The sequence below is a fragment of the Polypterus senegalus genome, chromosome 12 (assembly GCF_016835505.1).
Source record: "Polypterus senegalus isolate Bchr_013 chromosome 12, ASM1683550v1, whole genome shotgun sequence".
Taxonomy (NCBI): domain Eukaryota; kingdom Metazoa; phylum Chordata; class Cladistia; order Polypteriformes; family Polypteridae; genus Polypterus; species Polypterus senegalus.
In genome coordinates, this window is record NC_053165.1 from 69,310,503 (window position 1) to 69,327,393 (window position 16,891).

At 36.1% G+C, this 16,891-nt stretch overlaps 1 protein-coding gene across 4 annotated transcripts in view; it reads right to left on the reverse strand.

The window, feature by feature from the left end:
- Positions 1-16,891, reverse strand: part of cabin1 (calcineurin binding protein 1) — a 120,793-nt gene that overhangs the window by 24,616 nt on the left and 79,286 nt on the right. For all 4 annotated transcript variants that reach the window (XM_039772098.1, XM_039772099.1, XM_039772096.1 and 1 more), the window contains 4 exons: positions 11,000-11,163; positions 10,416-10,512; positions 8,034-8,690; positions 998-1,072 (listed from right to left, as the gene is read on the reverse strand). In XM_039772098.1, coding sequence (XP_039628032.1) covers positions 998-1,072; positions 8,034-8,690; positions 10,416-10,512; positions 11,000-11,163 — 993 coding nt within the window. The remainder of the gene's footprint in view (positions 1-997; positions 1,073-8,033; positions 8,691-10,415; positions 10,513-10,999; positions 11,164-16,891) is intronic.

Sequence of the window (16,891 nt, forward strand, 5' to 3'; positions counted from 1 at the left end):
CTACAAATTCAGCAAATATCCAAAGTACCATAGTATAGAATAACAGTATAGACAGAAATCATATTAATTTTTGAAAGATTTTATGTCTAACAAATACATAAGCATCCAGTATCCCTTTCACAACAAGGGTAATGCTTGTTTGCAGAAGACATCCCAAACACCGCTTTTTTTATGAAGTTACCTCAAGCAGCCAATCGAGTAAAGAATCCCTCTCAATACCGTACTCTCATTTATGCACACTAAACTCTTATGCTCCAGTCTTTGCTCTTTCCCATATTCATCTTCAAGCCTACATCCACATACTTTTCAAGTCATACAGGTCAAACTAAACACTTTAGATATCAGTAGAAACAGGGCATGAATCTGCCAGCCAGTTATCACACTGAGTCTTTCTTTATGTTTCATGTCTACATAAAGGTTATACTTAAAATACATGAACCAAATCAATAATTTTTAAACACTTCTAAGGACCTGAATTCTGAATTTGCTGAATTCTTCCATCTTCTTTGCATCCAGTGCCTTAAATCCTCAAAAATTAAAAAGGAATCCATGATCTGTAAGGGTGAGTGTTGAAATTAAAAAATGATAAGCAGCATCTCATGACCACGGAATCCATTCTAATGTCTTTTAAGCTCTGTGACTTGGCTGTAGACAAGCGGTCAGTGTCAACTTGGCTTATACATGCTGTATTTAATCCAAGCTTTCCTTGCCATGGCCTCATTTGGGAAATCTATTTAATATTTCTGTGAATGTAAACCAGCTGAGTCCAGTTGATATTTGTTTCCCATAATAGATATGCATTTCATATACAAAACAGATTCATTTCTCTTCAAATTCTGTTGTAGATTTTACAGTTTACACACAATTTAACTGGATTGAATATTTTTAAAATCGAATTTATCAAGTCTTTGGACATTTTTACAGCATGCCAATAAACACCAAGTGTACTAACTAAGGTTCACGTTCATATTTTATTATGGTCAGAAACATTTCTTACCTGTTTTTGTGTTGAGGTGGCCAGTTGTATCTGGCAGAACTTCACAGCCTGCTCCAAAGCTGTGCCTTCATCCACCTGAAGTGCAGAAAACATTCTAAGTTATTCAAACATTACAATTCAGTTTGCAAGTAGAGAAATATACGAAACATCCACTGGGACAAAAAAAAAACAAAAAAAAACAATTAAAAGCTTTATTAATTTTATGACAGTTCAAAGGTTTACTTACAAAGACACCAACACCATCAATTAAACTCTGTTATTTATTAAAACCAATATTTAAAAAGTCAAAGTATCAAAACTTTGAAACGGGATCAAGTTGTAAACCTCTATATTGTTCCTACACTCCTGAAATATTTTTGAGGTAATTAAACTATTAATAAACAAATAAACATACATACAAACAAAAATAAAAATATTCATTTGCATAGACTTAAAAGAACAGACTCTCATACTGTATCATAGGTTAGCTGCAGGATTCACACTGGTTAGCTAGATGTCCTAAACTAACAAAACAAGATTTATGGAGTGCAGATAGAGGACTGTGGCTGTTGGCTTTTATATTCAGTTTCAGTATATGTTTCATATTTCTGGAAAAGCTTCCTGATGAGGGTGACTATATTAACAAGCCAAGCTGGACTGAATATTTCACCCTAACCTTAACAGCAGCTTCCATTTCCTCCTGTTGAATTTCCTTGAGACTGTAAGATAAGATAAGAGGTCCACTGTAATCTCCCCACAGTGTCCCTGATGCAACTTTAGTGTTGTAGTGATGGGCTGTGCTCTGGGAGGACCACTGCTGCTTGTCCAAAACACCTCCACTGGATCACTCCTCTTGATCCAGAAAAGCCACAGTTCTTCACCAAGGTGGTCTGGCATTGTTGACTTTCTAAATTACACCCTACTATTCTGGAAAAGATGTGTGGAGCCCCTCTTTTAACCAGCAAGAGTGGATTAGATTCAGGCATGTTAGACCTTGGTAATAGGAAATGAAACATTTTGTCCTTAAGTATGATGTAAATGTTCTTCCTTGATTACAGATTAGTAAATCATTTATCAACATGGCATGACAGTGGCACAGAATGTCCGTAAAATGTGAAAATATGTCTTTCCGGTTGCTATCAGTTTCTTTTTCATACGAAGTGGACATATATTTTTTTTCTCACATCTATGTCCTATTTTCAGCAATCGAGACACACTGTCTCAAAGCCGACTCAAGAGTAGTTTGTCATTCATTTTTGCTCCAATAAGGCAGATTTTTATAGCTTACTTCAGTGGAACTCTCCCGAGTGATGAATCTCACATTAAACTCACATCACGCATTTTAAAACTACTTACAATACACTATACAACAGTCACAAAACTGAAAAGCGTTCAAGAATGTCTAAAGACACTTAAAATTAAGAGTAAATATTGATTGTCATGTTGTGACCAGAATTCTAATACTGAGCAAAAATGTTGGTTTTGCTGTAAAGTAGAAGGAGGCTAAGCTGTGAATCTGTCTGTTGGCTTCATGTCTCTCATAACACAAGCTCTTCACTGACAGCCAAACCTACACCAGCATTTGTGTATATGCTGAACAAGAAAAGAGATTAACTGTACTGGGAGGTCAGAATGGTTTGCATTCTGGGTTTGAATTACAAGGCATGGAGATTACATGTGACCCCATGTCTTGTGTGCCCGATGTTGATAAGGGTAGGCTTTGGAACACATAACTCTGAAATGGTTTAAACAGACTGAGTAATTCAGGGATTAAGTTTAGTTCTTACGTACACACTTTTTGAGTACAACCAAGGGTACAGGGGAGGCAAAGTTCTACTTGTACAGATAAAGAAACTGAAAAATATTAAATCAAAACGTATAAAAGAGCCTTGTATTACAACAAAACTTCCAACAGAAACACAATTGCTGTAAAAGAATTTATAATGCAAAGTAACATACTGTACATTATTGAAGTTATGTGACCAGGCCAACATTCACCATGAGTGAGTTTGTTCTCTTGAGCTGTATGTACTTTGAGGATTTAAATTTACATACCCGATTACATTCAATGAGAGATTTTCAAACATTTAAGTAAAACATTAGAATTAGAAAGGAATTTTAGTTGCAGGTCTGCTTTGTGTCATAGCCTGTATTCACCAAACTATAAAAATACGCTGTTAGTGCAGAGGAAAAAAATAAATAAGCAGTGTTCAATCTTGGGGGGTTTTAACACTTCTGATATCTAACCCCATTGAGGAGCAGTAGCCACGTCATTGTCCGGTCACCTCGCACAGAGCAGTTACTAGCAAATCAAACTATTTAGTAGGTGTTCAAGCACAGAACTGAGCAAATGAATGGGCAAAAAAAGAAACTGAAACAATCCAGCAAAAACAATGAGAGGGTGTTGCCCAGTATTTACATTTTATGATAATTAGTCTGTTATTTGGTATATAACTTTTTCCATTCATCAATTTATACTATATAAAAAAAAAATGGGTTTTTAACAGAACCATACACCCTCCTTGTATAGCCATAATTCATGAATACTTTCACATTCTGTATATAGTAACCTTTCATAAATATTTCAGAAATTATAAATAAACCCTGGCTTCAAATATCTAATTACAATTGGAGACACAAAAAAAAATGTTGTTAAGAAAAAGGTTTACAAGGCAATGTTAACAAAATATTAAGAAAACAACAAAAGAACATTAAAATGGCAACGTAAAGGATGAATTTCTTCGAAGAAGTATTTCTGATACTGCTGAAGTTAATGTTATCAGTAACAAACAAATATATATTTAACTGGCTATGAGCAAGCACTTATATACAGATGGAGAAACGGTCAGGTTTTTGTTTCTCAATTGAAGTTACTATAAACTGACGGCTTTGCATACATAAAACACTTCCTTTAACAAAAATAGCTTCTTTTTTTAAATAGCAGGATGCACACTTGTATTTAAACAAATTCATGCTTCACTATTACATAATTCTATCTCGAGAGCTAAGGGCTCATGTTACTTGGCAGTTTCAGAATGCAGGCAACCAAGCTGATAATGACTGATAAAACATCTGCTTTACTATCAAATGATGTCCCACCATTATACAAATCACTCAGAGGAAGCAATTCAAACACGTCTTCAATGCCAAGAAACAGAGATGTTCCCCCAAAGAAAAAAAAAAAAGTAGTGTGGGTGTTTTCTCTTTGGGTCCAAAGAAACATTAAAAATTGGTTTATTAGAATCATCAATGACTATCAAGTGGTCTTCAGTGATGGGGTGTGGTTGTGCAAGTGAATCGAACCAGTGATGTTTATTGGCCCAGCTCCTGATAATGCACAGACAATTAGTGATCCACTGCAACATGATGTTAGAACAAGTGGATTCATTAAATTGACCGACTGAATGAGTTACCTGAAAGGGACCCTACCAATCTGAAGACTCTCTGAATGTTACCATCTGTATATCCATATGAGATTTTATGAGGTCAGCATATAAATTGAATGTAATTCGCTAAAAACCAAGGGGAATATTAGGCAGATCATTTTTAGGGGCTGTGAAAGACAGCCAGGTGTCTGTGCTAAGGTTTTTATTGAACTAACACGTCTAACAATTCTATATCTTAGTCAAAAATAAATCTGCCTGTGTATGCACTAGTCAGTTATTAAATACCAGTAACAGCACACTGTACGATAACGTGCAGTGAATATACTTGACTTGAGCATTCCTAATTTTCATGCTCTATTCTCTGTACGTTTATCATTCGTTTGCTCAGAAATTGATGTGCTTGCTGCTTCCTGAGCAGCTCTTCTCTTTTCCACCCTAGCAGCCCGCTTCTTTTCTTCTTCCGTCAGCATCTTTTTTGCTTTAAAACTGATTAAGTCACAGTTTGTGGTGCAATTACTTTTTCTTTAATTTTTCACTTAAGCTGGCACGCAAGTCTTCAATCTGCCTCAAGAATGATTTAGGATATGAAGTGACAGCGAAGGTGGTAGGGATGAGAACGGCGCCGATACGCATGCACTGCATGGTCGCCATGCTGGCCTGCTGAGAGTTGATTTTATAATAAAATAAAAATAAAAAGAGGAATAAACTCTTGAGGTCAATCATTACCCCGAAAGCGGATAGTAGACATCACATATTATATGTGCACCAAATTTCAGGTCAATAGGTCAAATAGTTTGCGAGCTACAGGTGATTTACAGTCCTGGACAGACAAACGAACAGCCACGGCAGTGCATTATATAAGAAGACAAAAAAAAACAAAAAAAAAAACAAACAAACTGACAAAGCCCATTTTTTTTCTGTGTCAATGGATCAGAAAGTCACCCTTTGACAATATTGTCTATAACTGAAAATGTTAGGTGAATCACTAAACATTCTGTAGTTGTAACCAGACATCACCAAAAGATTGTTTTCTAATGTATAAAAAGGCTAACAGCATTTGTAGGATTTACTTATAAACAAAATGTAAAAGTCCATACAGAGAATGTGCCTACTGTCCTTTTGACCGCTTGATGGCTCCTTGCTGTGGGGATTCAGAGACAGTTTAGCTGTGCAAAGCCAGCAATTGTTACTATAGATTTGAAAATTGGCCACCTAGGGTTTCTCAGAGTACACTAGCAATCGGAAGATCAGACAAACGCTCGGGAGTTCTTGTGAGGACAACAGCGTCACTTTCAGAAAAACGTGTGGTAAAATGAAGACAAACCAGTGTGTCAATTAATTTCATTAATTCAAGTATCCAAAGCTATGACCCATCCATTGATGCTTATTCTTTCAAACTGCATTAGTTTAATATAGACAGGAGTTCCACTTTCTAAAATACTACAGGATAGTAATGGTTTATTCACTAATAATTTACAGTATATTAAAAAACTTCCAAAAATGTAAAAAAAAACAAGTCACTTGCTGCTGCCTAAAGTGTAACCAAAGGGCACATGTCAGCAAGCAACTTTCTTATTTATTGTCTGCTTAGAGTTCTTAATGATGTGGTGTTCTTTTTGTAAAGCATTTCAGTGAGTTACATAGAACCAGATGAATTTCCTAGCAGTACTGATTTTGTCTAAGTAAATGGAAATCAGATAAACAGCTTGATTTTTATATATATATATATATATATATATATATATATATATATATATATATATAAACAAGGTTTTATTGTATATTCAGGCCTTATGTATGCAAGTCAAATTATGTGCACTAACATATTTGGGGAATATATATATATATATATATATATATATATATATATATACAGTATAAGTGCTATTTTAACCATTAACACACAGGGGAATTCAAACTGACATTTAAAAAGCAAAGTACATGTATTTTGTCGTGATCTACTTGTTGAATTAGAGTAAATTAATTTTATTGCGATTCATTTCATTCTCTTATACAGTTGACTACTGTAGCCAAATTAAGATACTTGCTGAAGTACATAATCCTATTCACACCACCATCCTTAAACACGGCATTTCATTATTATTACCAACACTAGCTTTCCTTCATTTTTTGACCCAGCTTCTTAGTTGCAGGATGAAAGACGAGTGTTGTGTCCAGAACATTTGTTCTCTCACACAGACACAAGTAGGTCATCCATTAACATAAATGCATTGATTTAGAACGTGGGAATAAATCTGACTTCTAAGCAGAAATCTAAAGGCACATTCAGTTGAAACGTGCCATCCCCTTGTACTTATGACCTTTATGAAGTCAATATAGCCACTTCTGCTTGGACTACAACTGCAGATGGCATGTGTGAGGAAATGATTCAAGCTTGTTTTGATTTTGGTTTATTCTTTACACCAAAGATAGGTGTCAAAAACAACACTGATGAAAAAAAAAAAACCTGTTCAACAACAGTTTAGGGTATATGTAAAAATACACTGCCTCGTGGTAAAACTGTTTGTCTTAATATTTCATAGATAAAATGTCTCATTACTTTACTGCCATGGATGAGTATTACATGGAGAAAAAAATAGGACAAAATCTTACAACCTTATCTTTCAAAAGGCAACTGTTTAAGGGCAGATTAACACCCCAGTGCATTAACTGTATTCTTCAAAAAGCAGTCTCTCCTTAAGTGAGCATGAGTCATATCAGGTATTCACCGTTTTTGAAACTGCAGAAAAATGAGTGGGTTTAATTTCCATCCACACAACCTCTTCAGAGCGCAGCATGCTTGTGCATGTTTGAAAACCTTTCATACAAAATGCATCATTGGCACTTAGTTTACACTTTTATCAAGTTATTATCAAAATGTTGAAGGATGGCTTGGGCTAAACCACTTAGGTTTAATGTATACGCAGTACACGAACAAACAACTTTCAGGTTACTTTACTGTACTTACACTGCAAAATATGTTAGCAAGCCGTCTGAGATTCTACTGCATCGCCTTAAGGAGAACTCCATTAAAATGTGTACAGTATACATGAATGATTACAGAGTTAAGCAAATCAAATCAGATTGGCCATCAAACAATCAAATGCAGAAATCTATAGCTATTTAAACAAAACAAACAAAAAAAAAGGTTGCATGACAGAGAATAACAGGCAGTTAATACTGCATAAGCACCAGTTAAAGTATGACTGCCACTCAGTTTATTGTTTTTAAGGGAAGCTAGAGTTTTCATTTGGTGCTTTCTTTATCTCCTCATTGACATCAACACAATGGGCACTAGTGAAGAATGATCTAATGGTGAACCTGAATCTTCAGAACCCTGGCTGATGGACACGGGAGGCTGAACAAACCAGACTATAGAATGGAGACTGAGAATAATATCTTTGAAATGTTATATTAACCCTCTTACATCAGCATCCACGCAATTAAACAGGTATGCCAACTGTACACCACTGATCTTGGCATTTTTGTGTTTCTTCTTACAAAAGACAAACAAAATTTGATTTGATTAAAAGCTGCCACAAAGTTAATGATAATCAGTTAAATTCACAGCAAGTCCAAATTTCAATTTTTTTTTCACTTTCATAATTTATGAAAAACAGTGTATGAGCTTGAACTTTAAGAGCTGAAATCACCAATATATATTTTTTTACCTGTTTAATGAGCATATACGTCTCTGACATGATTTCTTCAATCTCTCCCAGGTCATATGTCATGAATTTCTGTCCTTGTTGCCACACTCTGTATGCATCCAGCAGCAGAGTTTTACCAGATTCGGTGTCCTCCAGTAACTTCCTTTTGCGACAGGGCTTCCTTATACTGCTCAATTCTGTCCCACTGCTGGGTAGTGATGCCTGCCCCATTGTGGTGGTTGCTTGCTGCTGTTTGGAACTAATACTCAAATCTTCTAGTGATAGCTCTGGTGCTTTGTTGTTATCTATGGCCTTTTCCGTGCCAAGGGACTCTTTGTTAAAATCCACTTCCAAAGGTTTGCACACAGCATCTGTTCTGCTTGACTCCACCCAAAGGTTGCCATCCAAGTCCATAGGTTCTACTGAACCTGGTCGAGTGCTCTCTTCTCTTGCACGTCTTTCTCCTTGTTGCTCAACAGTATCCATGGCTTGTGGCAAATGACCGCTAGATGCATTTTTAGGACCATTTTCTGAGCCTTGTGGAGCAGCTCCATCAGATAATGCTGGCTTTTTAGGTAGTACCCGCTGACTGTCCTCCGCATTAGGTTTATTGGTAACGTCTGTGGTCATCTCGCCCATCAATGACCGGAAGTCTTGGGAAGCTGGCTGATCAGACACCTTGCCATATTGGCAAAAGACAAAAAAACCAAGACATTTCATCACAAATAATTTACATATAATTACACATGCTGGGTCTCTGACTGTAGATCTGACCATTCACACATCCATTTTATAAAACTGCTTTGTGGAACAGAGAAGTAACCTTGCATGAGACACCAGACACTAGCAGGACAAAATCATGCATCCGTCTTTGTTAGCTGTTAGTGAGCCATATTATACAGAACAGTTTATTAAAAAAATTGCACATCTTTGGGTTGTGGAGGAAATGACCTGAGACAGACACAGACAATGTCCAGGTGGATAATCAAAACTAACCATTACACAACTGCAGACACCAAATGTATACCTAAGAACGACAGAGTAACATGTGCAAAATACACAGCAATACTTTTAAAAAGCTGCCCTCTGGTGATTAAGGGTAAGGTACAGTATGTACTCATTCACCCATCTACTGTACTTTCTATGATAGCTTACTCCAGTGGCCATTACAGGACCCTGAGCTTCTCACAGAAGAAACCTTTATTACCATTAAAGAGTTCTCTTACTTTTACATGCTCAAGATTTTGAGGATCAATTACCTATTATTTAGGACTGTAGCAATTACCTTAAATATGGTGTATCTGTGTGGTGAAGGTGTCAGGAGAAACAGACTACAATGCACTGTTTGTCAGAAGTGAGCACATAAAAAGAGTGGTGGTGCAAAGGGTAGTGTGCAAGGAGCCAAGTGTATCCTTTGTTTGCAGCAAGTGTGCGAGAGAGGTGCAGAATACTGATGTAATAAGTGTAGGAGAGCTGGGTGAGGAGACGTATGCTCTGTGGAAATGAGATGTGACCAATGAAGGAAGAACAGGAGGCAACGCTGAGAAGAACAAAGATGAGAATGATTAAGTGGGTGTGTGGTGGTGAGAAAAGTATGAAAGCAGTTGTGTAGAGGCAATACGTGTTTTGTAAAGGTGAAACAAGCTACATTTTGGGCACTGGAAGAAAAGCTAATAGGTGTTTCAATGATGAGGTGCAAGAACAAGACGGAAGGGGGATGAGACCTGGGGGAAGTCCTGATTAAGGATGGTGCTCAATAAAATGAAGGCTTGGGTCTCACCTCAAATGATCTTCAAGAGAATGAAGAGTGGAAGGAAAACATTTGGGGGCCAACTGGCTAACATGGATACAGCCAAAAAAATGACTGTTAAACCAGTAGCAATGTTGATAAATATGACTGAAAACATTCAATTGTACTATTTTTATACTACTTTTCTTTTACTTGAACTTAAAGCTAAACCTCTCACTTCTCCAAAAAGAACTATAATGTTAATAAGCTGCTGCAAATTTAAGACACGTTGGATACAATGTTTAACGGGTCCATAGTATAACTGAATGTATTTCTATGTGCCCAAATAAGATTTGGATCTCTTTGATGCTGAAACAGGCTGGAGACTTCGAAGACCATGAACTGGATAAGTGCAATACATAAAGGATAGATGGATCATTTGCTATGAAAATATATTCCAATAAAAAAATCTTTCTATTCATTGTGTCTTTTTAGTTTTACAATGCAAAAGCAGTTTACAGGAGAATCACAATTTATCCTTGGTGAACAATACTTTTACTCAATCCAATTAACTGTGAGCACCAGTTGTACTTTCATACAAAAGAAAACATGCCGACTTTCTCAGCATGAGAAACTGAGGAGAAGCAACAGAACGTAATACAATATTTAATTACCCCAGTTAATTTATTCAGAGTGTCATGCAGGACTTTCACAGTGAAGAAATAAGCTTGCTTAGCAAGAACCTGGCGATCCACATCACGCAAATATTTTCTGGAGAGAAAGGAAGGAAATGGAAGAGAAAAAAGGTTAAGGGCCCCAGCCAGCTGAAAGTTAATATATATATATATCCAACAGTTTAAAAGAGTACTGCACAATTTGCATAATCTAAGTTCATATTTTTGATGAAGACATGTCATTAAGAACTACTTAATAATTCACAACTTTATAAACACATATGTTAATACCATTTGCAACAATTGTGTTTTTCCTAGCTTTTTAACTCAGAATTTTTAATAATTCTCAATATCACATCTAAACATAATACACATTAATGAGAAGTAACATGCCATCAGTCTCCTTCCAGAGTTCTTCTTTGTAACATCTACTGTACATTGGCAACTCCAGGTACAATTTAAAGTTCACTGCTTAAATAATGAAATATATGTCTCATTCAAAATTAAAATAGAATTTACGCCGCTTTATTTTATTATATTATATAATAAGACTAACATTTATTTATTACTTCATTAGTACTTACTTTCCTTGGTCTGGAGTCCTCTGAAGCAAGCAAGACACTTTGAGAAGAGTGCTATGGTCCTTTAGCTGAGACAAAACCTCCAGTAAGAGAACAATGGAGCGATTCATATGCGATGCAAAGCTTCCTGGACGGTCAATTTCATCTACTGGAATACGCCAGATTCCCTAAACAAAGGAAATTATCAGTATACAGTAAAAGGAATGTTCCTCAATGTTATGTTAACGTTAACTTAGGAAGTATAGTTAAGGTACAAATAGGAAACAGACACAAATTTGCAATGTCTGGCCATCTTAGTATCTGGTGATCAATACATAACTCTCTGATTCATTAAGTTTCTTGTCTCCTAATTCTTTACAGACACATTTCTTTGAGTATATACAAATGTTTACTTAATTAAGTGTGATAGTAACCCCTTCAGTCCAAAAATGAAAGTTAGTTTTTTTGATTGTATTCAGTTTTCAATAAAAAGAACAAACTAAAATTTAACCTCAGTCATCTATAGGGTGGTCCAGATCCAATTATGCAATTTTCATTACGCTATAACAACGTGTAACGCAGGATGTTGGAGGAATTTGGTCCGCCTGCAGTGCATAGGAACACAATCTCCCAAATCAACGAAATGTTTGACCGGACTGGTAGCGCCAATCGCCTGAAATTGTATTGTTTTCTTGCATTGCATTAAGAGTTGCATAATTAGATCTGGACCACCCTGTAAGTAATAACATAACATTTTTAACTGCACACATTTTTGTTAATAATAAGCAAGTTAAGCAAAATAACTCTTGTACTTAAAGTTGTAACAGAAACTGCATTCCTAAGTAAGCTCTGGAGTTAACATGAATTCTCAGCCACGGCTCCAAGGGCAAAATAAAATGCGTTGTAAACGAATGAATACAGTAAGGGCAGACATCTCTTCACTGATCTACAAGTGTTTGGGAATTCCCCAGGAGCAGCTGGGGATAGGGTAGCCACCATGACTGTAAACTGGGAAAAACAAAATGAAAATGACGACAACCCAGCTTGGCAAAATTACAGCTTGAATGTTAAAACCATACCCATCATCTCAGATTCAAAGTACTGTTTAGAAATAAAATCTCAACAACCTCCGACTACTTCTAAAGGTTTTTTGGAACGAAAAAAGTGTTTGATTTTCTTAAAATAATGTACTCCAATTATTTATTTCTTCAGTTTTGGGTGGACAGAAAAACTTGCTGAATGATACAGTACTACTACCAGCCACTATTTATTCCTGCATCTCCAAGATAAACAAGAATATCCAACATGTAAAAAGTAGCCACCACTTAGAGTTTTTCGCACTGTACTGTGTTAAAAGCATAAAGGGGAAAAATAAACTAATACGTTTATCAGAATATGACTGAGAAAAACATACTGGAATATCTCAAGCTAGCGGTTCAGCGCAGACTTAAAAGCTTCAAGTACTCTACCGGACTAGCCCATAATCAGAACGATCATACATTACGAGATCAGCTTAAATCTACTACTGCAGCATTTACTCTAAATATAAGGTTGGTTAAACTTAATTGTAAAAGAGTACTGTATTTTTGCTCTGCTGTACACAAGGTCAAAATATTTTATATTCTCTTATTTTAATATTCTCTAATTTTATATCTCTTTCAGAGCCAAATTTTAAAATGTATTTCACACACTTCACTGCAGCAGGCTGACTTTACCTCCTGAATGTGCAGACAGGAAACAAAAATCTTTATTAGGACATAAAGAGAGAATCATTTTCAATATTAATTAATTAAATTTTGGTGGTACAAGGTGTAGTTCATATATACTGTAAATAGATGCTATTAGTTGCTTTATACGTATATTAAGAAAAGATGTCCGCTAATATGTGTTTGAAATCTCTCTCTTTTACAGAAATACCACCCTTATCTAAAAAGTGCATAGATATTTATGAAGGTAACAGAAAGACTGAAAATTTGGGTGAAGTATTCAACTCCAACACTCTGCATGCAGGATGGAGCCCCTAAGTAGAGTTACATTTAAATAACCAGTTTTATAATTTTCATGGCAGTAACAAAATGTGCCAAGTGAATACAAAACCTAATGTGCATTCCAATACAGGCATTCTATTCCCTCCCACACGCCATGATATAAAATGAGCTTCCTGCCAGATTTCTGGCTATATGAATACACAAGGTGTCCAAAAAGATACCCGAACAAATCTACACAATCATCTTCAACAAGGACAGTTCCAGAAAATGTATACTCTTGGCTTGTTTACAGTTTGTAATATGTAAAGTGGTACTTAGTTACCAACAGTAGAGTGCAATTTTCACCATTTTAACAAATCTACAATTACACTGACAGAGTAGATCTGCCAGCCAGCCAGCTCCGTGTCTTTGCCACTGGGGATGCAGCTTTCTGTGCTGTCAGTGGGATGTGTGGAGGTGATGAGTAGATGAAGATGAGCATCTTTTTCAGGAAATGAATCATGCACTGTTGATCCAAGGATAAACCCTGTCAGTATACAGACTTGAAAGGACTGCAGTGGAGCTGGCACTATAAGTGAACGCCTGGAAAAATGCCTGAATATTAGAAACTGCCAGCTGACAAGAAGATACTATCCAAATTTCAGCAGATTTTTTTTTTAACAAAACAGTTCGATACCGTCTAAAATGACACATGTTTTTCCTTTCTTTTGCTTGCTCCAGCTGTCTTTTAAGAGGAGTGACGTATCATTTCCACTACATGCCAGTTGACAGAATGAGGATGAAGATACTCTCTTCCTGTTTCACCAAAGCAAACACTTTTCTTGGATAAATAATGCTGACAAATGTCGTGCTTTTGTAATTTCACTTTTGATGTTGTTGTGCCAAAAGCTAAAATAAACATTAAAACTTAACCATTCAATGGTCAGTTTATATGGGCATCTATCACATGGAAAATGATTAAAAAGACAGTATCTGAAAAGGTAAGCATACAATTACTACAGCAACAAAACTACTGTAGAGTATGAATAAGACTTGTAGCCAGCTGAGAATGTATAAAGTGCCTATTTAATTATCTTAAAACTAGGCCTAGGGTGGATAATTTACTTTTTACGCAACTTCCTAGAATTACACAAAAGTAAGGAATTCATTTCTAAATTGAGTAGCAGTCGTATTAACGATCACCACATTCAAAGCATTTGTAACATCTATTGTAACACATGAGAACACTGATAATATTAAATGATAGTAAAAATGGAACCTCTTGCTCAAAACCCGTAAAAAAAATAGCAAAATAATACAAAGAATCTGAAACCACCGTACACAACAACAGCCAGCCAGTTACACATCTGCTGTCATTGTGGATCCAAATGAGCATTTTTGGCAGAGCCCAATCCCAATGACACCTTATTAAAGGGGTCCCAAACTAAAACAATTAATACAGTACTCGAAAATTGCTTTGTTTAATTCAAAGCAGACCATCAAAGGCCATGCCTTTAACAACTGTAGGATACTGAGCCCGTTCTCAAACTCTTGCACTGACCAGAATGTTACGTTTAAAAAGTCATAAATATCTTAGCCCCAACCCTCCTGTTAACTTACAAAACTTCCGTATATATACTTCTGAGCAAATATTGTAATCCCGACAATCAGAACTCATTAAAAGGTCCAAGAATAAATAAAACTTGTATAAGAGACTGACTCTAACAATAAGGTCCCCCGAAACTCAAGAATGGTCCACCTACCAATATTTGAGAAGTCCTGTCTCTTTCATCCTATAAATCAAACCTAAAGACGTTAAATATTTCACAAATAAACATACAGTAGTAACTGAAAATCACAAATACTTTAAAGCATATTTTGTGGATAATTACATAACAATTTTTGTATGGAAACGAAAAGAAAAAATCAATAATTTGTTAAAAACATTTTAGATAAGCTAAACACACCCAAAGGTCTGTTTTGTTAAAAGAAGCAAATGCACCTTAAGAAACCTGAGATCAGCCTGACATTAATATTTTTGCTGTTAAACATCTCAGGGACATCCATCCATTATCCAACCCGCTGAATCCGAACACAGGGTCACGGGGGTCTGCTGGAGCCAATCCCAGCCAACACAGGGTGCAAGGCAGGAACAAATCCTGGGCAGGGTGCCAACCCACCGCAGGGCACACACACACACACACCAAGGACACAGTAATCTCAGGGAGATATCTGAACAAATTTTTATTCTGTTCAGGTCCATCTGCAGTGATTTCGCTGTAGCCAGTGAAGATAATTCCAACATTTAGTGCAATCTACAAACTTGATCAGCTTGTTAGTAATGTAATTGTCTAACCCACTCAATCAAGACCAAGTGAACCAACAGTTGATTGAATATTATCTCTAAACAGAATAACAGTTTATGTGCTAAAATCACAGCACTGGTATATTAAAAGAGACAACTAGTGGGTTGTAAATTTACCAACACAAATCTTCAGACACCGAGAAAGAAGAAGCATCAAAAAGAGAATGCCAAGGTGAGTCAAGGTAAGTATGCCATCTATCTGGCTACGTGGATTAGTGACTAAGGAGACCGGAGACTGCAAAGCCAACCTTGAATCAGTTTGACAATGTGCCTAGGACTTTCATGTACTTAAACTGTGGTGGTGCAGTATACACTAGAAAATAAACTAATTCTGCAGTGCACAGTAAAAATGCCTTTCTAGATAAAACACAGTACTCCACACACATATCATCCCTCGTACTGCTAATAATGCTAACAGACCTTAACATACATTACAGAGACGGTGGATTTGCACAGCGTGTTATGTAAGTTATGATCTATCTGTTCTGGAAGATGCCTTATCACAAAAAATGGCATAAATGGTAGCACAACACAACAAAATATTATAACATAATAAAAATAGACAAAGGACCACTTGTACTCTTTTTTCGGCATCTATTACTTTGTGACAAGTCAGGATAGCACAAAAAGCAGGTAACATAGAATTGTATGTTGAGCCTTTGTAAAACCCTTTTGTTCAGAGAAGCTTTGCTTTGCTTTGCTCTGTTCAATTTTGTTTTTTTGAGTTTGTGGTTTTAGGCTTCGTTTTATGGTTCTGTTTTGGGAAAGATTTAACACAAATTTTCTCAAAAACAGCCCAAATAATTTGAGTGAGTTTTGAAAATGCTGCTCTCAACAGCATGAGAGGCACAGTAACAAAATAAAGAGATCTAAGACATATAAAATGAAGCAAAGGTTACAATCACTTCATTTTACACTAATGTGGAGCCATAATTCAGGTATAGTGCTCAATGAAAGGGCTCAGCATGACACATGTAGTGAATCATGACCCTCATTCTGAATGTACTGTAAATGTTAATTTTTCTTAATTTTTTAACATTTTTAGTCACACATTTCTATGAGAATGCTGCCTATGTACAATGAACGCCTCCATACTTGACACGTCTGGGTAACTTGATGACTCTTCCTATTTTTTTAAATTATTTTAACTGTTGTGGAGCTGGCAGAAATATATTTTTGTAGCATGGCTACTGTAGTAAACCAAGGCACTGTGTACAGCATTTTCAACAGAAGGTATGTCTATTTTCACCAAGTAAAAACACCAGGAACAAAAGAAAGCACATGATAAGCACAAACTAAAACCACATGGGCTTCTTTATAAGGCTGATATGGCTTACTTACAGTTGAGACCGGGGTCCCCAACTCCAGTTCTGGAGGACCCCAGTGGCTACAGGTTTTCATTCTAACCCTTTTCTGTTTTTGCTAATTAATGTCTTTTGAAATAATTTTAACTAACTTGCTCTTGAAGACTCAGACCCCTTAATTGTCTCTTTTCCCCTAATTAGAAGCCAAATAATAATGAGATACAAAATGAACCAAAACATGACCAAGATTGTCGATCATACAATATATGAAAGTAAAGAA